General features: G+C 35.5%; 1 protein-coding gene across 4 annotated transcripts; it reads right to left on the bottom strand.

The window, feature by feature from the left end:
• Nucleotides 1-20,525: 20,525 nt before the first annotated feature.
• LOC107951810 (transcription factor bHLH87) lies at nt 20,526-24,219 on the bottom strand. 4 transcript variants are annotated; one of them, XR_001698621.2, is made up of 4 exons: nt 23,944-24,219; nt 22,832-22,975; nt 21,373-22,731; nt 20,526-20,873 (listed from the first exon to the last, which is right to left on the bottom strand). XR_001698621.2 is itself a non-coding variant. In XM_016886955.2 (3 exons), exon 3 carries the CDS (start codon nt 22,712-22,714, stop codon nt 21,443-21,445), a length of 1,272 nt encoding a protein of 423 aa, XP_016742444.1. In that variant the 5' UTR covers nt 22,715-22,731; nt 22,832-22,975; nt 23,944-24,219; the 3' UTR covers nt 21,239-21,442. The 4 variants fall into 4 exon arrangements, 3 of the variants coding, with proteins under 3 accessions (XP_016742444.1, XP_016742445.1, XP_040940860.1); XM_016886955.2 differs by lacking the exon at nt 20,526-20,873 and having other exon boundaries at nt 21,239-22,731; XM_016886956.2 differs by lacking the exon at nt 20,526-20,873 and having other exon boundaries at nt 21,239-22,664.
• Nucleotides 24,220-24,536: the final 317 nt, after the last annotated feature.

Raw genomic sequence — 24,536 nt, 5'->3', positions numbered from 1 at the left:
CTGTTTATTTATTTATGAATTTTTATTTTCAAAAAAATATCTAATTCATTTTTTATTAATTTCAATAAATAAGGCAACATGCTGATTTAACATTAAGTCGTTGATTTCATCGCTATTTTGGGTGAATATCATTGGCTCGTGTTAAAAACAGAACGTCCTTCTCAAAAGAAATTGAAATTATAAAAATTCTCGTGTTTTGTTCGGATCATGATTAAATGTTACATTGAACTCGCATTTTCGAAAATTAAGACAAGACATGTTTAACTAGATACCAATTTTGGGCGTCGCGAGGGTGCTAATCTGTAATATCCTGATTTTGGGCCTAGTCGGAATGGTGGTTTCGAGACCACAAATTTGAGATAGAAATAATTATTTTATAATTATTTTGAGGTCTATGATATGATTTCATGATTGTGTGAAAATTTCGTGAAGAAATTCTATGCATAAAGTGCTTAATTTGAAATTAGGGACTAAATTGAATAAATTGCAAAACTGGTGTTTTAGAAGCATTTTGCATAAAATTGAATTAGATTATTAATTAGAGGTCCTTAAAGAGAAATTTTATCAATTTCTACAAAAATTTTGGACAAAAATGGGCTTGGAAGGGTAAAAATTTAAAGAATAGTAAAAAGGGCATTTTGGTCATTTAGGGGTAAAATGAATTAAAAGACAAATTTTAAAACCCAAATGTGTCCATCTTCAACCCCATGGCCGAATATAGCAAGGAAAAACCATGGATAGGGTTTTTCAAGCTTCCAAGCTCGATTGTAAGTCCATTCTAGCCTCGTTTTTAATGTTTTTTATGTTTTTGGAGTCCCGATAACTTGATTTAGCTTATGCTAGCAATAATTTAACCTAGGGTTTATATTTGGAAAAAATACCCATAGGTGAAATTTGTGTATTTTGGTGTTTTATGATAGAATATGAGGTTTTAAATTATGTTAGATAACTTGTGCTACTCGGTTTTAAGTGAAAACGAGCAAAAGGGCTTAATCGATAAAAATACCTAATAGTCATAAGTACATGTTAGAGTGAGAATTTGATGTTGCCATAGAAGGGAAAAATGATCAGAATGTCATAAAACATAAGAAAATAGGCTAAAGTTTAATTTACAAGCTTTGGGGCAAAAGTGTAAATATGTGAAAGTTTAGGGGCAAAACTGTAATTTTTCCAAAATATGATTTTGGGTCAATTTGAATAATGTGAGTCCTAATTAAACTATATTTTAAATGATAGAGCAAGGAAAACTGAAATTCGGGCTAAAATGGGAAAAATACCAAGTTGTGGACGAAATGGTAAAAGTAGCCATTTTCGCATACGAGGTAAGTTCATATGTAAATGTTGGTAACATAGTTATTATTTTAAATGTTTTAATGTTATTTAAATGATATGATAATTATTATGAAATATTATACTTGTGATAATTGTTTGATAATATGTCAAATTATGTGATATACTTGAAAAATGTGAAATACTACCGAGTATCAGTATCGGCATTCCGTAGAAGATGGTTGAGACACATGTTGGAAAAAAGGTCCCGTTGAACCTTAGGAATGGATTAGGATACAAGTGACATGTCACTAGGATATTTGGGCATCCGAACTCGTTGAGTTGAGTCCGAGCTCACTTATGGAACTCGATGAGTTGAGTCCGAGTTCGAGAGATGTAACTAGGCATCCGAGCTCGTTGAGTTGAGTCCGAGTTCACTTATGGATGCGAACGCCCAAGCTCGTTGAGTTGAGTCCGAGTTCACTTATGGGTGGGTTACATGGTAGCTTGGCTACATATATGGCACTTATGTGCAAACTTTCCATGTATCCAAATTATATTCTGATGTGTTCAACGGGTAAAATTCTACTCAAATGGAGGAATACTCGAGATTAAAGAGACGTATTGGTAAGTTTTGTGAAATGGATACTTTGAACAGGTATGTACTTAACCCTCGGGTTGAAAACTCGATATAACAACAGTATGGTAAGATGATAAATGAAAATGTGATATGAATATCTCGATGATGATTATGCAAATGATGTTTTATATTTGCTTATATAGTTGTGTTACTTGCTATTTGCATGTGAACTTACTAAGCATTTATGCTTACTCCCTCCTTTTCATTCCTTTAAGTTTTGACAAGCCAGCTCGGAAATCGGGAACGGTCGGAGGCTCGCTCACACTATCCGTGTATCATCTTGGCATAATGGCTTGTATATTTTGAGCATGGCATGTATAGCATTATAATCATTTTGTGTACATGGTCTTATGATATGGTTATTGAGTGGTATGGAAATGCTTGGTAATGATTAGCCATTGGAATGGCTAATCATGATCATATTTGGTGTTATGTATGCTAAATTGCTAGCTAATCCATGGAAACCATGAAATAGGTAAAATTTACCATAAAATAGATTCAGACAGCAGCAGTGACATGAGTTTGAAAAATCATTAAAAATAGTAGAGATATAATTAGATGATGAATAAAATATGGAATTGAAGAATTATGAGTCTATTTTCATATGGATGGAACAAAACAGGTATATGAGTTATATTTTATGAGATGTTTAAATTTTTGTGAAACAGGGCTAGAACGATTTCTGGATCCCCTATTCTGATTTTAAAAATATCATCATAAATTTTAAAAAAATAATTAGAAGTCATTATTTATATGTACAGATTTCTTATTGAGGCTAGTTTTATTAGAAACAAAAAACAGTCATTGAAACTCTATACAGGGAGATATCTAATTCGTAATATACAGAGGTCAGAGCAGTCAAACCCTGAAATAGGGGAGACTTTAACTAATAAACTGTACTAATTTGCTCGACCAAAAATTCTAGAAAAAAATTAGTAAATAGATATATGAGTCTAGTTTCAGGAAACATTTACAGAATTGGATTTTGAGTTTTGGAACTCAAGATATGAATTTTTAAGCGACTGTGACGCAGATTGCTAGCTTGACTGGAAATTTTAAAAATAAATTGTTTGAGCTGTTTAAGTAATGGATTAAGTCTGTTAACACCTCGTTTTCGACTCCGGCGACGGTATCTGGTACGGGGTGTTACAAATACCTTCCTCGTGTGTAACCGACTCCCGAACCCTATTTTTTCTCTGGCTTTTGATGTAGACCTAAATTCGGCCTTTATTTTTGTTCAAGAACAAATTTTCTTTTCTAAAACAGATGATCTATTCGGTGTCCGATCACACCTAGAAAAAAGATCAGTGACGACTCCCTTTTTTAAGAAAATCAAAAGTCAATTTTCAAATTTTCAATAAATCATCTCAATTAGCGACCAAAGCAAAATTTTTAAGTCGCTACAGTTAGCGACTCCACTAGGGACTTATTTTTGAGAGTCGAGTCGAATTAAATGCGTGTTGTCAAAATTTTCGAATTTCCTTGTTCAAATTAATATTTAGTCGTGATCCTCAAACTTTGTTTTCAAAAAATCATGCATTTGCATCATGTTGTAAATATTTTTTCTAACTTGTTTTCTCCTTTCTCTTTTCAGCTCTAAGTCTTTATAGTTTTAGCTTCTTTTAGTTTTAAATAAAAACAAAAAGGTTTGTGAGTTTCTCCCCACACACCGAGCACTTGCATTTTTGCATAACATGAGCTCTCTACCCGGGCTCCGTCCGCTTAAGTGGAAGTAAACGCTATGCCTTCGTGAGTTAACTTGTCCCTCCGCACAGGCTAGTGAATACTTCTGGGTTACATATGACTTATGCTTTCGTGAGTTAACTTGTCCCTCCGCATAGGCATAAGTGAATGTAATCCCTCGAATTGAACTCTTGAGCCTGTGATGGGCTACGACCGAGGCTTCGTACTAGTCTTAGTAGACGATAGTATGAATAATTCGAGTACCTGTCTATAACCGAAACCGCATATAGTGAACCATACGAGCCATCTAACTAGAGCCTTGCCGAACCTCCGTCCATTAATAATCACCAAAATAAGCACACGGGAGAAATGCCTATTGTCTTTCATTTCCTTTACATTTACACTGTTTATACAAAAGAATTGAACTGGGTAGCTTAATTTGTTGAAGTTTCCATAGTTTTTCTCAGTTTGTATTTGTTGTGATTACTAACCAAAGTTGTTTGTCTTTATTTTTATTTTTCATCACGCATCGTAGGCATCTTGATTAGGAAGTTGTTGATTAGAGATTGGTTGCCAAAAATGGGTTTCTGATGGAGGAGTCAATTACGCAAGTAACCGAGAAAAATGTCGTGGTTCGAGACTGGTCTTTGAAAACCCAGAAAGTAAAAGGGGACAGTTTAACGGAAGGATGTATCTCCAATCTTCCTGAACATGTAACTTCGAACATTCGTCAGAATAACCTCGAAGACTTGACTCAGATTTGGAAACAGTGGGACGCAAATACTAAGGGGATTTTCACTGAAAAGTACGGGGATATAGCTCACTTGATCGCTGTCAATGTAGACAAACAGTTGATTCAAGGCATGGTTCGATTCTGAGACCCAGCGTACCAATGTTTCACTTTCAATCATGAAGATATGACTCCGACCATAGAAGAATATGCTGCTTTGCTTCGTGTTGACAATGTACAATTCAACAAGATAGATGTGAAAGAGCCTAAGCCAATGACCTTCAAGAAAAAGCTAGTGAGGTTGACTGGAATGACCGATATATGGGCTGAAAAACAGATAAAGAAAAAGAATGAAGTCAGTTGTGTTCCATGGTTTTCTCTGCGAGACTTAGTTCAAAATCATCCAGATATTGCGAAGAGAATGGATTTGTTTGCTTTGGCCATTTACAGATTGATCGTCTCCCCAAAGGTTTTGAGGCATGTAGAAGTCACGGTAGTGGATTTCTTCAAAAGGTTGGGGCAAGGGATCAACCCCGTCCCAACTATCTTGGCCGAGACTTTTAGATCTCTGAGTAGTTGTAGGAGAAAAGAGGAATGACGTTTTATCGGATATGCGCAGTTGCTTAATGTCTGGATTCTGAGTCATTTTTGAAAAGTAGAGCGCACACCTTTCCACATGTTCTCAAAAACATTTGCCCTATTAAAGGCTTACTTTGAGAAAGATTGGCCAAAAGATGTCACCGAGCAGCACTGGGTTTCAGTTTTTCAAAACCTCCGCGTTGAAGAGATAACCTAGAGAGCACCGTGGATTCGTCCTTCAGTTCTGATATATAAATGTGGAAGCCAAGATTGGGCGCCTCTACTCGGATTATGGGGAGGGGTTGGATATGCTCCATTAATGGTTCAAAGGCAGTTTGCTTCACGACAATTCATACCCACCACCGGAGGGTTGGCACAGTTAGAGTTTGCCTTTACAGGTGAAAGGTACATGAAAAGAGTCTGGGATACTGCAAAGGCTTGGAAAGAAGTCCACTTAATAGAATTAGCTCTTTATGCTGATACTATCACTCAGGATTATAACTTATGGAGAAAACGATGAGTAAATAGTCAACAAATCTCACCAACAAGTTACACTTTCCAGAATCCTTTCTCAGAAGAAATGCCATCTGAGCTGGAAGTAGCGAGACATGAATTCGAACGAGAAAAGGCTAAGTTGTTACGGGATATTAGTTCTCTTCAAGAAGAAAATTACCAGCTGAAGATCGGGGTCCAAATTGAAGAATCCAAAACCATGAAAGTTCAAAAAGAAGTTGAGATCGTGAGAAATGACTTAAGGGACCTTCATTTGGAAAATAAGAAACTAAGAAACACTATAAAAAATAGTAGTTTGGGCAAGTCGTCAGCAGAATGGAAGGAAGAAATTAGCAACATCAAAGGTGGGATGGAATTCTGGAAAGGAAAAGCAAAGAAAGAAGAGGAAAAAGCTGCACATGCTATGTTAGAGTTAAGAAAGAAGAATGCTGAGTACAAAACTATGTCTGCAAAGCTAATGACTAGTCAGTCTAAACATCAAGAGCTAAGAGGGAAAATACGAGATTTAGAAAATACACTGCAAGCTCATCAACAACAGTTGGATAATCTCCTAAAGGCCCTAGAAGAAAAGAATAGTCAGTATGATAGAGACACTCACACCTACGAAAGAGCTCTCCAAGAAAAGGAAATGCAACTCGGCTTTTTGATCAATGAAATTCGCAAGGCGGTTATACAAGTTGTGCAATTATCAGATGAAGCCGAAACTCTCAGTTGCCAATTCCCTTCGAGTCAAAGATCAAGCATATCAGAATTCTTAGAACGAGTGAAGAAACAAGGCGATGTGGCTAGAAAATTTATGTAACTGTTGAATCAAAGATAGTGAAACGTTTTGTAATAGAATCTTTTGATTATTGAAATGCCTAAGTAGGGGCCATCTTGGAATCAACACCAAATTCTTGCACATTCATTCATGACTAACATTCATTTGTCATTCATCCATTCATTCATTCACTGCATGTACATATCTCCATAATCATTCACTAAGGCTAAAATCGTATAATCTGCAGTTGCGACACTACAAGTTTGGAATCACGCCATTCTTATAGGAAGCGCCAAAAAGCTAGAATTATGGAAGCCGAGTTCAATAAGAGAATTAAAAGGATAGAAAGGGCCCAAAGAGAGTTGCAAAAGCAGTTGACCAAGTCACAACAGGAAGCAAGAGATTTGATGTTAAGATCTCGAAAGGAATCGCTCGAGCAAAGAGATCAGATGGTCAAAATGATGGAGATGATGACAGTTTTGGTTAAAGGAAAAGGACATATGCAGAGCCCTAACACAATGGAGCCTCAGCCAAGAACTAATCATGATCAGGATCCACTCTATCCCTCAGGATTCACCCCACCTCATGCACAAGTAATGCAAAGAAAATGTCCTCAAGGAGAACCTGCAAGCTTGGAGCAATGACCCGTACCCCCTGCTCATTTAGGGCAAGGTATATTCGTATTGAACCCAGGAGCTAATCCTGCTAATCCCAATATTCCAGATTTGGATGACCCGGTAGAGATAGCCAGGTTGAAAATGGATGATCATGATGCCCAGGAAAAGTACAGAAGCTTGGAGGAAAGGCTTAAGGCTATAGAAGGTGCTGAAACCTTCTCTGGACTAAGCGCCAAAGAGCTTAGTTTGGTGCGCAATCTGGTTCTGCCTCCAAAATTTAAAGTTCCAGATTTAAAAAAATATGATGGAACGAAATGTCCAAAGGCGCATCTTGTCATGTTTTCTGGAAGATGACTGGTTACGTGAGTGAAGATAAATTGTTAATACATTGTTTCCAGGACAGCTTGGTCGGATCGGCCCTTCGATGGTATAATCAACTTAGTAGAGAAAGGATCCGATCATGGAAAGACTTGGCATCAGCATTTTGCGAATAATACAAGCATGTATCCGACATGGTGCCTGATCGACTAACTTTGCAAATGATGGAAAAGAAGCCGACAGAAACTTTTAGGCAATACGCGCAAAGATGGAGGGATATCTCGGCTCAAGTAGAACCCCCATTGACTAAAACTGAAATAATGGTCCTCTTCATCAACACTTTGAAAGCATCGTTTTACGATAAGTTAGTAGAAAGTGCCACGAAAGATTTTGTAGATATTGTAATATCCGGGGAACTTATAGAGAATGCCATCAAAAGTGGAAGGATGGAAGGCCTCGAGAGATCGAAAAGGACAGCACCCATGAAGAAAAAAGAGGCAAAAACCCATATGGTGGGAACTGAGAGTTACTACACTTCTAATCCGTATCCAACCCAGTCACGACTTCGATATCGCCCACCTCCAAACTTTTATTATCCTCCCCAAAGACCTTACTATTAGGCACCACCTCATTACCCTTCTTACCCCGTTTACGCCACAAATAACCAAAGACCAGTCACTACGTTCCCATAGAATCCCATGCCAGCTTAAAGCCAACCCAAAGATGAACAAAAACTGGAAAGACCCAATCTTGAAATACCTCAGTTCACCCATATCCCTATGTCATACGAAGAGCTGTACCCAAAACTTTTGGAAAAGAAATTAATATCCCCACATTATATGGCACCTCTGAAGCCTCCATACCCAAAATGGTACGATCCTAATACTAGTTGCATGTACCATGCTGGAAACTAGAGGCATTCTACAGAAAATTGTTTGGCCTTTAAAAGGAGGGTTCAAGGTCTTATTGATGCAGGCATTCTACGATTTGATGGAACTAGCAATATGACTGGAAATTTGCTCCCTAACCACACTGAAGGGAACGTGAGCGCGGTGACAAAAGAAGACAGGTGGCGTGCCAAAAGTTGTGTTTCTAAAATAAAGACGCCGCTGCGAAAGATTTGGGAGGTAATGGTTAAAAAGGGGCTGTTCTGTCACCCCCACAGAATTTTCAAAGAAGGAAATACAAAAAGTCAGTGCTTTTGTGATTTTCATGGGATCGAGGGCATGACATCCAGTCTTGTGAATGATTCAAAAAACTACTTCAAGACATGATGGACAACAAGGAAGTCGACATCGTCAACAAAATGAAAGAGGCTGATGAAGGAGAAGTATGCACTTCTGATAGTCAATCATCAGGTTTCCCTTATAGTGCTGATAGACCATTGGTGATTTATTACGATGCAGAAAAGGAGCAAGTGAAACCAAAGATGATAATTGAAGTACCATCTCCTTTCCCTTACAAAGACGACAAGACAGTACCATGGAAATATGATGTCAACATTATCATACCTGAAGGTGAAAAATCCAAAGTCACAGCCGAAAATGTTGGAGAATTAGGACATTTCACCCGCAGCGGGAGGTGTTATTCTAAAGTGGTCTAACCGATGAAGAGGACTAATGACTTGAAACATAAAGGAAAGGCACCGATGCATGAGGCCGAGGTTGAACTTGAGACTCTGTCCAAACAAGAAGTTAAAAGGCCTGTGAATGAAGAAGAAGCACATGAATTCTTGAAGTTCATCAAGCATAGTGAATATAACGTCGTGGAACAGTTAAGCAAATAAACGGCATGAATCTCGGTATTATCCCTACTGTTGAATTCAGAACTACATCGGAATGTTTTGCTGAAAGTGTTAAATCAAGCTTACGTGGAAAGCAATATATCTGTCGAAAAACTTGATAGGTGGGTGAATAACCTGAACTCGGATAAATTTATTTCTTTCAGTGATGATGAAATACTGCCGAATGGTAGGGGCTCCGTAAAAGCATTACATATCACAACCCATTGCAAGGGTTATATAATACCAAATGTACTCATTGATAACGGGTCAGCACTCAATGTCATGCCTTTGGCCACCCTTTCTAGAATTCCAATTGATATATCTTATCTGAGGCCTTGTCACTCTACAGTAAGAGCATTCGATGGGACAAGACAAGAAGTCATGGAAAAAATCAAAATTCCTCTAGAAGTGGGCCCCTATATATATGACATCGAGTTTCAGGTTATAGACATCGCGCCTTCGTATAATTGCCTTTTAGGAAGGCCTTGGATCCACTCTGCTGGGGCAGTTCCTTCATCTCTCCATTAAAAAGTGAAGTTTATCATGGATGGTCTTTTGGTCACTGTCGTGGGTGAGGAAGACATTGTCGCATCTATCTTTGCGGATACACCATACATCGAAGTAAGCAAGGATGCAGTAGAATGTTCCTTCTGTTCCTTCGAATTCATCAATACTTTGTTCATTGCTGAAGGAAATAAGATTCTCATGCCTAAGCTATCAAGGAATACCGAGATGGGAATTAAGCTGACTCTGGGAAAGGGAGCCCGAGCGAGGAAAGGTTTGGGAAGATATCAGCAAGGGATAGTTAGAGCTCTAAGACCAGTGCCCCATAAGGCTCGATATGGTTTAGGGTTCAAACTGAATATGCGATAAAGAAGAAAACAGTTGCAGAAAGATCGAGAAAGGCAGATTGTAAGAGCCTTAGGCCGTGAATCAAAATGAGAGCCCATAACATACCCTCTTTTGTCAAAAACATTTACTTCTGCAGGAATGATATACCCCAGGCAAGATAATTCACGAAGTACGCTGTTATTAATTGAAAGGGGTCTCCAGAATGTCAGTATAAATGTTATTGACAAAGGAGATGATGCAATTAAAGATGTTTCAATGATACGCCCTTGTCCTCCTGGATTCATTTTGAACAATTAGACTGTTGTGGATCTCCTTGTAGTTTCTAAGTCTCTTCCAGAGTAATGCTCAATGTTAACACTCTTCTTTTTATGTGTCCCCAAGTAATAGTGGATTCTTTTGTAAGAGCTTATGTTTGCTCTTTATCATTTAAATGAACATTAATAGAGATACATTTTGTCATGGTCTTTTCATTCTCAGTAACTTCATACTTTTTCCCTCTTCTCACAGCCTGTCATTGCATATATCTCACATCATGCCATTATGCTTGTTGGTCCCAATACTTTGATGCTCCTCTATAGTTTTCTTTTCCATTCAACTTTCAGGTGCTCAGATATCAACGATATGAACAAACCCGTTACAAATCTTAAAATCGATTTCGAAAAAGCTATTTGTTTAGGAGAGTTCGAAGCTGAGGAAAATGTTGAAGGCTATGTCTCGTCTCCTGACTTACTAAGAATGGTAGAACAAGAGGATAAACAGATTCTACCTCATCAAGAATCTGTTGAGATAGTAAACTTGGGAAATGAAGAAAAGAGGCAAGAAGTGAAGATTGGGACCTCCATTTCAGATAACACCAAACATGATTTGATCGCTGTGCTTCATGAGTACAAAGATGTATTTGCATGGTCGTATCAGGACATGCCAGGATTGGATGAGGATGTAGTGGTCCATGGGCTCCCACTGAAACCAGAATGCAAACCCATTCAACAGAAGCTAAGAAGAATGAGACTTGAAATACTGTTAAAGATAAAAGAAGAAGTGAAGAAACAATTCAATGCTGGCTTCCTACAAGTCTCCAAGTATCCACAATGGGTAGTTAATATAGTCCCAGTACCGAAGAAATACGGCAAGGTACAAATATGTGTGGATTATCGCGATCTGAATCGAGAAAGTCCTAAAGATAATTTTTCTTTGCCACACATCGATACATTAGTGGATAACACAGCCAAACATTTATTGTTTTCGTTCATAGATGGATTCTCGGGTTATAATCAGATAAAGATGGCTTCTGAGGATATGGAGAAAACTACTTTCGTAACAATGTGGGGAACATCTGTTATAAGGTGATGCCGTTCGGATTAAAGAACGCTGGGGCAACGTATCAGAGGGCCATCATGATGTTGTTTCATGACATGATGCACAAAGAAATAGAAGTCTACATTGATGATATGATCGCCAAATCCAAGGGGGGAAAGAGAGCATGTTGGGAACTTCAGGAATTGTTTGAAAGACTGAGAAAGTTCCAGCTGAAGCTCAATTCGGCCAAATGTACGTTTAAGGCTACCTCGGGAAAATTGCTAGGCTTCATCGTCAGCGAGAAAGGTATTGAAGTTAATCCAAATAAGATAAAAGCCATACAAGAACTACCACCTCCATGCACGCAAAAAGAAGTCAGAGGATTTTTAGGAGGTTGAACTACATTGCTCGATTCATTGCTCAACTTACCAACCAGTGTGACCTAATTTTTCGACTTCTTCGAAAACATAATCTAGGAGAATGGAACGAGGAGTGTCAAGTGGCTTTTGACAAGATAAAACAGTATTTGTCTAGTCCCTCGGTGTTAGTACCGCCAACTCCGGGAAGACCGTTAATATTGTATCTAACTGTGTTCAAAAATTCAATGGGTTGTGTACTGGGGCAACATGATGAGTCAGGGAAAAGAGAAAAGGCGATTTACTATCTCAGCAAAAAGTTCACAAAGTATGAGGCAAAGTACTCGTCAATTGAAAAATTCTGTTGCGCTTTGGTCTGGGTAGTTCGAAGGCTCAGACAATATATGTTGTATCATACGACATGGTTAATTTCAAAGTTGGACCCAATAAAGTACATGATAGAGTCACCTGCACTCTCAGGAAGAATGGCACGATGGCAGACCCTACTATCAGAATACGACATCGTCTATGTGAGCCAAAAGTCAATAAAAGGGAGTGCAATAGCTGATTTCTTAGCCACTCGAACAACGGAGGAATACGAGCCATTTAGATTTGATTTCCCAGATGAAGATTTGATGTACATTACAGAAAAAGAGTGCGAGTCATCAAAAGAGAAGTCATAGAAGATGAGCTTTGATGGTGCATCGAACGCATTGGGGCATGGGATTGGAGCAGTCTTAGTATCACCAGAAGGGAGCCATTATCCGTTCACTGCTGGCTGAATTTCTTCTGTACCAATAACATAGCAGAATATGAGCCTTGTATCATGGGACTTCATGTAGCCATTGAACAAAATGTCAAAATCCTAGAGGTGTACAGGGATTCAAAATTAGTTAAATACAGTGATCTAGTGGCAGTACTAATTAAAGAATTCAAAGAAGTAATTTTTAATTACTTCTCACGAGAAGAAAACCAATTGGCTGATGCCCTGGCCACTTTGGCTTCAATGTTTAAAGCGAACAGAGAAACATAAATAATGCCTCTTCAAATGAGCATATATGAAGTCCCTGCACATTGTTTCAGCATTGAAAAAGAACCAGATTGACGGCCATGGTTCCATGGTATCTTAGAATATGTCAAGAACCAAAAGTATCCCGAATAAGCAAATGAGAACGATAAAAGAACAATCAGAAGAATGGCAGTAGGATTTGTTCTTGACGGGGACATCCTGTACAAAAGAGGAAAAGACCAAGTGCTTTTGAGATGCATAGATGTTGTGGAAGCCAGAAAAATACTTGAAGATGTCCATGAAGGAATTGTGGGACACATTCCAATGGCTTCACTATGGCCAGGAAGATTATGAGACTCGGTTATTACTGGTTGACGATGGAAAATGACTGCATTAGTTTTGCACGAAAATGCCATAAATGTCAAATTTATGGTGATAAAATTCATGTAGCCCCTTCGCCACTTCATGTCATGACTTCTCCGTGGCTTTTTTCTATGTGGGGCATGGATGTTATAGGGACAATTTCCCCAAAAGCTTCTAATAGACACAGATTCATTTTTGTAGTGATAGATTACTTCATGAAATGGATAGAAGCCGCTTCATTTGCTAATGTGACGAAGACTTCAGTTTGCAGGTTCTTAAAAAAGGAAATCATTTGTCGATATGGTTTACCTGAAAGAATCATTTCAGATAACGCCTTGAACTTGAACAACAAGATGATGAAGGAAGTGTGTGAACAATTTCAAATAAGGCATCATAACTCCTCACCCTATCACCCAAAAATGAATGGAGCAGTTGAAGCAGCCAACAAGAATATTAAGAAGATTATTGGGAAAATGACCGAGACATATAAAGACTGGCACGAGAAGCTACCATTCGCTTTGTATGCATATCGCACATCTGTGAGGACATCTACGGGAGCAACTCCTTTCTCTCTGGTCTATGGAATGGAAGCTGTGCTGCCCATAAAAGTTGAGATCCCCTCTCTACGAGTCTTAATAGAGTTGAAATAAGAGAAAGCAGAGTGGGTTCGAGCTCGATATAACCAGTTAAACCTTATCGAAGAAAAACGTTTAAAGGCAATCTATCATGAATAGATGTACCAGAAGAAAATGATCGCGGCCCATGACAAGAAAGTACGGCCAAGAGAATTCCACGAAGGAGTACTCGTGCTGAGAAAAATTCTTCCAATACAAAAAGACTTTCGAGGAAAATGGTCACCAAATTGGGAAGGGCCATATGTCGTGAAGAAGGCTTTCTCAGGTGGAGCTTTGATTCTCACTGAGATGGATGGGAAGGAGTTACCTAATCCAGTGAGTTCAGATGCTGTGAAGAAATATTATGCCTAAAAAAAGATCAAGGTGAAAACCTGAAAAGGGCGTCTTGATTAACACAAAAGATTAGGATGAAAACCCGAAAGGGCGTTCTAATGAAGCAAACACTGGGCTTGAAAAGCAAGGCATTTTGAAAGGTGGGTTAAAAGCGAGACTACAGAATTTGAAGCATTTCTGAAAACTCGAGATCTTCTACGCAAGAAGCAATGTTTGAAAAGATTCTTGATTAAGAAACGTGGAAGAGTTCATGCGTTGAAAATCTAAGCATATGTATCCGCTGAATGCGATCCCTTTTCTTTTTACACTTTTTACTATTCTTGGTTAACTTTCTTTGTTTACTACCTTTGAAATAAATAAATGTGAGGTATCCCTTTTGTCCCTACTCGACCATTTTCATGCATCTTATTATGTGATTTATTTAAATGATAAATAGTAAAATGACATACTCTAGACAAAAGAAATGTTGTGCATTACCCGAATGAGAATTTGATAAGTACAAGAGTCTCAAAGTAAGGACAAAGTTCAACATGGGGCAAAAGAGTGATATCTGAGAAATGTAGATTGCTCGTAAAGCTTGAGGACGGGTACAAAGCCTGAATAGAAAGTCAAGAGTCGAAGCACTGAATGCAAATCATCACAAAAATCATGACGAAAAGGGATATATGACAAATAAGCCAAAGGCGCATAGCATAATCATATAGGCATAAAGGCATTTAAGACAAACATGTGCATATCATCATGCATGACATACGCAGGTACTCCATTAGAGTAAGAGGATGTGATGATAGCTTTACTGAATCAAAAGAAAAGACACATGAGTTCCACCAGATGACATGTTTTGGTATTCTGATGTTTTTATTTCTATTTTCAAAAATCAACTCATATTGCGAGAGGTGAGTTGAGCCTCAAGACACGTTGAGGTATTTTCAATTTCTGTCTTTCAAAAAAATCAACTCATATTATGAGAGTGAGTTGAGCCTCGGAACACACTGAGGTATTTCTTTTCAATTTCTGCTTTTCAAAAAAAAATCAACTCATATTGCGAGAGGTGAGTTGAGCCTCGGGACATGCTGAGGTATTTCTTTTCAATTTTTTCTTTTCAAAAAAATCAACTCATATTGCGAGAGGTGAGTTGAGCCTCAGGACATGCTAAGGTATTTTTAATTTCTGTTTTTTCAATTTATGTTTTTTAAAAATCAACTCATATTGCGAGAAGTGAGTTGAGCCTTGGGTCACATGTCGAGGTATTTTCAAAATCTGTTTTTCAAAATCTGTTTTCAAAAATCAACTCATATTGCGAGAGGTGAGTTGAGCCTTGGCTCACGTGCTGAGCTATTTTCAATTTCTGTTTTTAATGTCTGTTTTTAAAGAGTCAACTCATATTGCAAGAAGTGAGTTGAGCTTAGGATCACATGCCGAGTAAAGAATAAAGATTGGAGCTAATTGAAGACACCAGATATTGTCTCTCTGAAGTTGCAGTGGAGCTGATCGAGGATATCAGATCTTGCCTTTCTAAAGTTGCAGAAGAGAAGACCATAAACCTTATCTCACTGAAGCTGTAGAAGAGCAGATTGAAGTTGTAGATCTTATCTTTCTAAAGTTATAGTGAAGCAGATCGAAGCTAGGAACCTCATACCCTGAAGAATGGAGCAAAGTGAAGCTACGATTCATATCTCTGAAGTGCGGTGAAGTAGATCAAAAGCTATAAGATGCAGTGGGTTGAACGAGGCTACCTAAAGAAGAGAAGCACCAGAGAAGTCAAGACTCGGCAAGACCGGGCACAATTGGCCCTCTTTAAGGTCTTTGCTCCATCCTCGTTGCACGACAATGAGCAAAGAGGGGCAGCTGTAGAGGCCCAATTTGGCCCGGGCCCAGAAAATAACAAAAAAAAAGTCCAATCTTTTTTACAACCCAAAACAATAACCCAATTACTAGCCCAAATTAAACTAAACATAACCCATCTAAATTAAACCCACTAATCCAAAACTAAACCTAAAAAGTTTAGGTGGCCAAACCCAATTTCAACTTAACCTTAGCCCAATACTTATTAGAAAACCAAAAAAGAAAAAACCTAGCCTAGTTAGCCACCGCCCCTATGGCCACCTGTCCTCTGACGCCTCTGCCACCACCCATCGCCACCTGCTCCATTGCCACTTGCACCTGCAAATGAAGAAAAGATATAAACAATAAAAAAATACTTTGTAAACGACTATTTAAGCCTTGCAAATATTTTGTATTTTACGTTCTCTGGACAAGAAAATTGAATACAAAAGAAAGAATAGATTCAAATACTAAAAACATAGCAAGCTGATCAAAAACCAATTCATCATACAAATATCCTGTTCTTTTTAGTTTATTTTTTTATCTTTACTTTCTTCCTTCGCATATATATGCATATTTCTTTTATTTTTTCTTTCAAAACACACACACACACACACACACACACATATATAGACATAGATAAAAAAAATAAAAGTAAAAAAAATAAAACAAAAAAATAAAATTTTTTTACCTTTCCGGCCACCGTGTATGGTGGCCGACACCGGCGCCGGTGGACGGCGGTCGGGGGGAGGCCGGATTTCCCACCGAAAATCGCCCAGCTCTCCCTTTATTTCTTTTTAAAATTACCCCAAAATATTGTTTTAATTTAAATTTTATCCTTTTGCACCCTCTTTTACGTATTTTATTTTATTTTAATATTATTTATACTATTGTATTTTATTAATATCATTATTATATCTATTATCAATATTTTGTTATTATTATTGATACTAATATTTAGTTTCAATTAGTATTTATATGTATATATATATATATGAATATATTTATATAGTACTATTAATGGTTATTTTTAATATTATTATTATCATTTTGAATATATATATTGTATGTGTTTTTCATATATATTATGTATGTATTTTTAATATTATTAATTATATATTTTTATATATATTATGTATATATTTTTAAATATCATACTATTCATATATTTTTATGTTATCTGATGTATATATTTTTAATATTATTAGTTATATATTTTTTATACTATTTCATGTATATATTTTTATATTATCCTTATTATTATTATTGATATTAGTAAATGTTTTATTATATATGTATATATCTTTAATATATATATAGGTATATATTTATGTAATATTATTAATAGGTGTTTTTAACATTATTATTTCTAATATGTATATATTATGTAGATATTTTAATATTATATTATATATGCATTTTTTATATATATTACGTATATATACCTTTTTAATATTCTATTTTTATATATATCATGTATATATTTTGAATACTATATTATATATTTTTTACATTATCTTATGTATATATTTTTTAATAACTATATATTATTTTTGTATTTTTAACATTATATTATGTACATATTTTTAATACTATGTATATACTTTGTAATACTATTATTATGTTTATATTTTAATATATATGCGTATGTATATAGGTAACATTATTAATGTTTTTAATATCATGTTTCCATCACTTTACTAACTATTATTATATGTATATATATTCATTGCTTTTATTTCGTATTTAATACTATTATTACGTTTAATATCGCATGCATTGTTATTGTTTTTAATATTATTGTCGTATTTATTATTTGCTTTGATGTATTTCTAACTCTTTTACTTTTGTTATTACCCATTCTGTATCAGTTTGCTTTTCTTATTATATTATTAGCATATCATTATTTTTATTATTATTTTCTTTTTATTGTAAATATTGTTTTTATTTTTATCCTAATGCTCTTATATTATATGTTAATATTTTTCATTCATTATATCATTGTTTGCACCGTTTATTTATTTATGAATTTTTATTTTCAAAAAAATATCTTATTCACTTTTTTATTAATTTCAATAAATAAGGTAATGTGTCGATTTAACATTAAGTTGTTGATTTCATTGCTATGTTGGGTGAATATCATCGGCTCGTGTTAAAAACGGAATGTCCTTCTCAAAAGAAATTGAAATTATAAAAATTCTTGTGTTTTGATCGGATCATGATTAAATGTTACATTGAACTTGCATTTTCGAAAATTAAGACAACACATGTTTAACGAGATACCAATTTTGGGAGTCGCGAGGGTGCTAATACCTTCCTCGTGCGTAACCAACTCCTGAACCCTATTTTTTCTCTGGCTTTTGACGTAGACCTAAATTCGGCCTTCATTTTTGTTCAAGAATAAATTTTCTTTTCTAAAAAAGATGATCTATTAGGTGTTCGATCACACCTAGAAAAAAGATCGGTGATGACTCCCTTTTTTAAGAAAATCGAAAGTCGGTTTTCAAATTTTCAATAAATCGCCTCAATTAGCGACCAAAGTAAAATTTTTACATCGCTACAGGGCCAATGTGTAATTATATCTTTACTAATTTAAATTTTTAAAAAGCCTAAATGGAAAATTTTCTATTTTAAGGAGGGTTAGACTCTTGCTAGGCCCCTAGCTACACCCCCTAAGTTCATTGATGGGTCCATTTAAAAACATCCTTAAACACCATCAAATTATATCTCATGGTTCTAAATCATTTAAAAACATTTACAAATCATATTTAAACATAATTTCAAGTTATAAACATGTTAAAATCAATTTATAACTCAAAAACTTGTCTTAACATTTCAAAGAGGTACATGCCAATTTAACCTATATAAAAAACATTTGATAATTAAAGAACAACCTTAAAAACTTGATGGGTGATGCAATGCTTCCAAACAAAGCTTCAAGCTTCTTGTACAAGGTCATTTTTCTACATGTTTTAAATAACTAATGGATAAGTTTTAAAAGCTTAGTTAGTAGTCAAGGATAAACCTACTTATCCTATTCCTTGTTAATTTTGAGCCCCTTTAAGCATGTCATATAAGGTTCACTTAAGTCGCATTCTAGTAACACTAATCAATTCATTTAAATTAATCAAATTGTGGGGCTAAATTTACATTTTAATGATTCATTAGACAATAGCTTATGAAAAGTTTGTATGGGGATTACTCTCCCTCGTAATTCTTTAAACCTTTGTTTCTTATCTTTCAAAACATACATATACATTTCTTTTTCATTTATGACACTTATTCTATTGGAGCTATAATATCCCTAAAGTTCCCTTGGTTGTAAGAAGTGTAAAATCGAGAATATATGTGATAAGATTTCTAAGGGTAAATAAATGTGAATTATCAGTGTTAGTAGAAAAGAGTATTGGATATTGAAGGAAGTTAAAACAAGTAATATGTTGTGAGCTAATGATTTGAAGCAAGGGCTAAATCATAAAGAGGGAAAAGCAATGGTGTCAAATCATAAATACTCAAAATTTGAGGGTTCAAAGTGAAAAAGTAAAAAAGTTCAGGGACTAAAGTTGTACTTTTTCCAAAAGTGTGAATGGAGAAATTGTAAATATTAAAAAATGTCAAGGAAAAAATGGTCATTTTGCAAGAAAGATTGTTTTTAGAAAATTCTTAAAATGCCCTTGGGAGTATGGATGAACCATGGCCATTGGATTACTTGGAGAATAAGGAGAGGAATATGGACAATTACGATTGTAATTATAATGTTGGTGATATTTTGTTATTATTTAATTATAATTTTAAACAATATTTTATTAAGATATTTTATTATTTTAATTAACATATATGATAATTATAAAGGAAGTATGAAGAAAATACTTCGTACTTTCAAAAAGCTCCCAACTTCCAAGAAAGTGAGAAGAAATAAAGTTTGCACTTTATGCAATTTAGTCATTTTTCATTAAATCCACCATTTTCACCTGAAATTCATGAAAATTTCCATAACCACCAAAAAAGGAAAAGTGAAGTAGTGATCCTAGAGAGTTTGATTGTCATTTTGGAATCAAGAAATTGGAGTTGAAGTGAAGGAAGTTAAGAGAAGTTAGGAAATCAAGGTATCAAGGCATGAAGATGAAGATGGGAGCATGGGCATGTGAAGAAATTAGTTAAGAAATTAAGGTAAGTGGTTTAAATTATTATGTTATATTTATTTGAGTGTTTAATTTGATGAGATATTGTAAGAATTAATTTTGTATAATTATTTTCTATGTTCCAAGTAAAGAAAATTTTATATTTATGTATGAAGAGAATGATGGATGATTTTAGGAATAATTGGATGGATGATTTTAAGTGAATAACTAAAAGAAAATAAGTGTCAGTGGTTTAATTATGAAAATTTGTAATTCAAATTTTGTTAGTGTGAATGATGAATTGTGTATTAATGATGTTAAAAGTGATAAATATTTATTTTGAATATTATTTGGATGAGTAAATTGAAAAATTATTTGTTAATGTGATTAATTTGATAAAAATTGAAGTAAGGACTAAATTTTAAACTTGAAAAAAATTCTGAAATTAAGGATTTAATAGAGAGATTAAATTTTGGATTTTTATGATAAGACTATAAGAATATGATATTTAAAGTAAACTAGCATGTTCTAGATTAAAAGGACTAAATTGAGAAATTTTTAAAAGTTCAAAATTTAAGAGTTGAAATGTGAAAATCTAGAATATTAATATCATAGTTGTTATGTATGGTTTTTTATTTGAAAATTTTGAAAAGAGAACATTATGTGATAAAAAAAATGATGTTATAGGGACTAAATTGTAAAGATTTTAAAATTTAGAAATTTGAAAAAAAAGGGATTGACTTATAAAGATCTGGGAATTCTGGGCTGTTTTTGGAAAAAGCAGATTATGTTTTCAGGGACTAAAATCATAAAACAGTAAAATTGAACTTCAAAGACCAACTTGTAAAAACTGCAAAATTGGAATTTCATAGAATAACAATATTAAGGTGAAGTGAATTATATATGGAAAAGAATATGATTAGGAGTAAATGTAGCTGCCCACGACAATTCAACAGCTGCAATTCTCTTAGGTTGAGCTAGAAATATTGTTAATACAAATTGGTAATTTGAGACCTAAGTATGGTCCTATTGAAAACAAAAAGTGCCATCAATTTGGGCTTCTTTCTCAAAATATTGCCGAAATTTAGCATGTACATCCAAACCACCGACCACCCATATGATCCAGCCAAAGCCCAGGATATAAAAACCCAACATCACCATCATCATGAACATATCATTAGTTTGGATGAATCTGGGGATTATAAAAGGAGTTTCAATAATCATTTATATAGATTACAAATGCAACAGCCAAAAGAGAAGCATAAACTTTGAAAACAGAGCGAGAGGAGAAATATAAACATGTGCTAAGCAATTAGATTGGGGGTGACTTTCAAGTGCACGCTTTGGATTGAATCAAGGGGACAACAAAACTAGCTGATTGGGACTTGAAAAGTTTTAGAGAATGTTTCTTGGTTTTATTACCTAGATAAAGTGCACATTGAAAAACCCACTACCATTTAAAAAGCTCCAACAAAAAGAAAGCTTTTAAGTGCAGAGAATACATTAAGCAAAGAGTAAAAGGATCACTACTTTCTGGTCCTTGACCTTAATCATAAGTGCAATAATTACTAACCCTTTTTCATATAAAAAAAGTTGTCAAGAAAAAGGAAGAGTTTCTAACTCTAGATTACAGATGTAATAATGAAAAAGATTATCAAGGGATTTGGAATTAGTTTCTGATACGGTAATACCTGTTGTCAGACTGCTTTTCTTTTGCATGTTAATCAGTAGTGATGAAATATGAAAAGATGATGAACTTTTTCATGGGTAGTGTTTTTTGAAGTCTATTGAGTGGCGGATATAATTATGGTTTAAGAGTAGAAAATTATGTGTTTGCATGGGGAGAGCCTGGTTGATTGGTAAAGGATTGAAAGCAGTCATTGGGTGGCCTAGGTTCTCTAGTGCCTTGACTTGGGACCTGAGGAACTTTAGGTAATTTGCAGCTTCATCAAGCATTGATGCCGTATCCATCTTGTTCCCACCAGGGACCAACCTCTGCAAAACCCTAATTCTCTCACTTATCCTTTCCCTCCTTTGCCTTGCAGCCACTGTTTGTGGATCCGTTGAGATTCTCACGTTCTTCCTTTTTGGTTTCTCCATCACTTCCATGCCTAAGTTCACAGGCCTGAACGCTGCAGCCCGATATATCATCTCTTTCATTTGTGCAATGGCCTCTGGGTCAGGTTCATCAATGGAAGATGATGCTGATGAACTTGGCTGTTGAAAATTTATGTTGGATGAGCTCGGGAGCGCCTTTTCTAATCTGGGTTGCTTTGATTTTGGTGGGTTCTTATCAATAAGCCTAAAACCACCACTTGTTGCAGCGGAAATATTGGAGTAAACACGAGTTAGACCAACTTTGAACTCACTTTGATCATCATTTCTTCTCTTTGAAGAGCTAGAGTTTGTTTCCGATTGTTTCATATTGTTGGTATATTGATCCGAACAACTCTGGGACTCTCCGGATGAGACTGGAGTAGTAGTACTGGTAGTAGCAACAAAATTCCATAAGCTCTTGCAATCAGAGAATATCATTGAGAGCCCATCATCTTCAACTGATGTATCAGTGTTGCTATTAGTAGCTGAGAGCAAGCATTCAAGGGACTCAAGAGAGCTTGCTGTTGTTGTTGTACCACCAACGACAGCGTTTCCATTTGGTAAACCATTGATGACTTGTGAGTGAACCGCCATGCTTCCAATAACAGAAACTGAAGCGTTTGATGAGTTCAAACCATAGGCTGAGCTATTCAACAATGGAGAAGAGCACCATTCTTGTGTTATACCACAAGCTGATGCAGGAACTGGCTGTGGATTAACCATTTCAGATACTATATCTGCATCTGGATTCACAAGGGATGGCTGAGCATCTTGGAGTTCTTGAATTGAATTAACGAAGATATCATCTGGCAGATTCATCTTGTCACCATAAACGGAAGAATTTGAGTTGGAAATTAGGAAACTGTCTTCTACATCATTTGGCTCACTGTTCCAAACAGGCAATGAATTTAATTCATCCCATCCCAAGCCATCCATGGCTGAAACTTTTTTTTCTGAGCCCAAAATAAAATAACTTCAACATATTAATCCAAGGATTGAAAGAAATGCAGATGAATATATAAAGTTGATAGAAATTTGAGTAAAAGTACATACCAAATCCAGATCCTACTGCAGCTGGTTGAGTTTGGCTTCGACAAAAAGACACAAGTGAAAAATATTTGTCGCAATTCTTTTAACAGAGACTAAGTTGGACCAAATCCTCTCTAATTCTTGATCACGAAGCATCAGTCATGGAAACTGAATGATAAACATGAAACCATAAACAAAATCATGCATACGACGAGTTAAGGGAATTAGATTTTTCATCTACCTTAAGCTATTCTGTATATAAACATAGTTGACACACTCAGTAATGTTGTTAAAAGGCATGCATGCTTATATAGATAGGTAAGGGAAAAAAAAACAAAAAAAAGAGAACTAGTTTTATAATCCAACAAATACTTTGTATTAGGACTTAAAATAAAAGAAAAAAAGAATAGCTTAACATAAAATAACATAGTTTCAAAAGTTGAAAAGAGGTGTAATCAGTAATGTGGAGTGTGGAAAAGATAAGGCTTTCTGGGTCAGTTTGGTGGGTGTGTATGGATATATATTTCTGCAGATGGGGAGCATTTGAGATATTAGTGAAGCATATTTAAACTATATAGTTTAATAATATATATATATATATTTCTAGTGCGGGAAATAATCTGACATGACATCCTTTTGGTTGCTCATGGAAATTTAATGTGCACTGTAAAGTTTCAAAAAAAAAAACTGCAGTCAAAACAAGCATCTATTTGACAGTCTCTAATTAATCATGACTGGTATCCCAGTTTCCAGTCTCAACTATGGTACCTACCCACATATCAGAATTAAATGCTCGTTTATAAGGGTGAGGTGAATTTAAACATTTCAGTACAGTGGCATCAATTAAACAGCAGCTACGCTTCATAGATTGCCATTTTGAGTAGTGGGGGACTGCCTGATATATGTTTGCAGGCCAAAGGAAAGGGATAATCAGAGGATCAGAGGCAGAAGATAATAGATATATAGACAGTGCAGAAAGCAAGTTGCTTACAGAATTTTGTCTCTTCAACCATTCTAATATAACATACATATAATATATTTTCATTTCACTTTATTAAATACAGATGGTTGTACTTGCAAGAGGGAAAGCAGAGAAAGAAATAGAATAGAGAAAAGAAAAGAAAAGAGAGTCGTACCCACATGCGCCCCATCATTACAACTCAGTGAATGGGTTCCCCTTTGTATATGCCACTGCCAACCTTTCCCTTATATTGTCAACTATGTGGCGTTTTTCTTCACCAAATCTGCAGATAAGCAGTGAGAATATATACAAGGAAGGAGCATTAAATGAGTGTTTTCAGTAATTAGAAGTAGTTGGTCTTAAATCCTAGAGAGTTTGACGGTTGAACTTGATTTATCCTGTCACAATTACCAAACCATCCATGATCTTATTGAAAGATATGTCGGGTGCCACCTATTCTCAATCTTTTTCATGCTCATTTGGGAGTCCATTATTTTTAACATTTCCTGGGTACTAAAATTTAATTCAAGCAATTCACCTCTGTGCGTTAATCAGGCTGGCCGATGTGTTGAAAATATTAAAATGAAGATAGGTCCACAAGTATTGTTAATGGTGGCCTAATATTTTTGTAATTTATCGGATGGTCCCCCTATCTCTTATCAAAATCCAAATAAATGCCGCTATGATCCTCTCTCCCGCGTTATTTCTGCAAAAATCCTAAACCGTTATGAACACGTGAAGGCAACACTCCGGATCACATGTGGCGCA

The sequence above is a fragment of the Gossypium hirsutum genome, chromosome A02, assembly GCF_007990345.1.
Source record: "Gossypium hirsutum isolate 1008001.06 chromosome A02, Gossypium_hirsutum_v2.1, whole genome shotgun sequence".
In the NCBI taxonomy this organism is placed as follows: Eukaryota; Viridiplantae; Streptophyta; class Magnoliopsida; order Malvales; family Malvaceae; genus Gossypium; species Gossypium hirsutum.
The sequence above is the reverse complement of the archived record's forward strand: the minus strand, read 5'-3'. Positions and strand labels throughout refer to the sequence as shown.

What these genes read in the sequence shown, in the direction of transcription:
- LOC107951810 (XM_016886955.2), bottom strand. Translation starts at nt 22,714, where the DNA reads ATGGATGGCTTGGGATGGGATGAATTAAATTCATTGCCTGTTTGGAAC.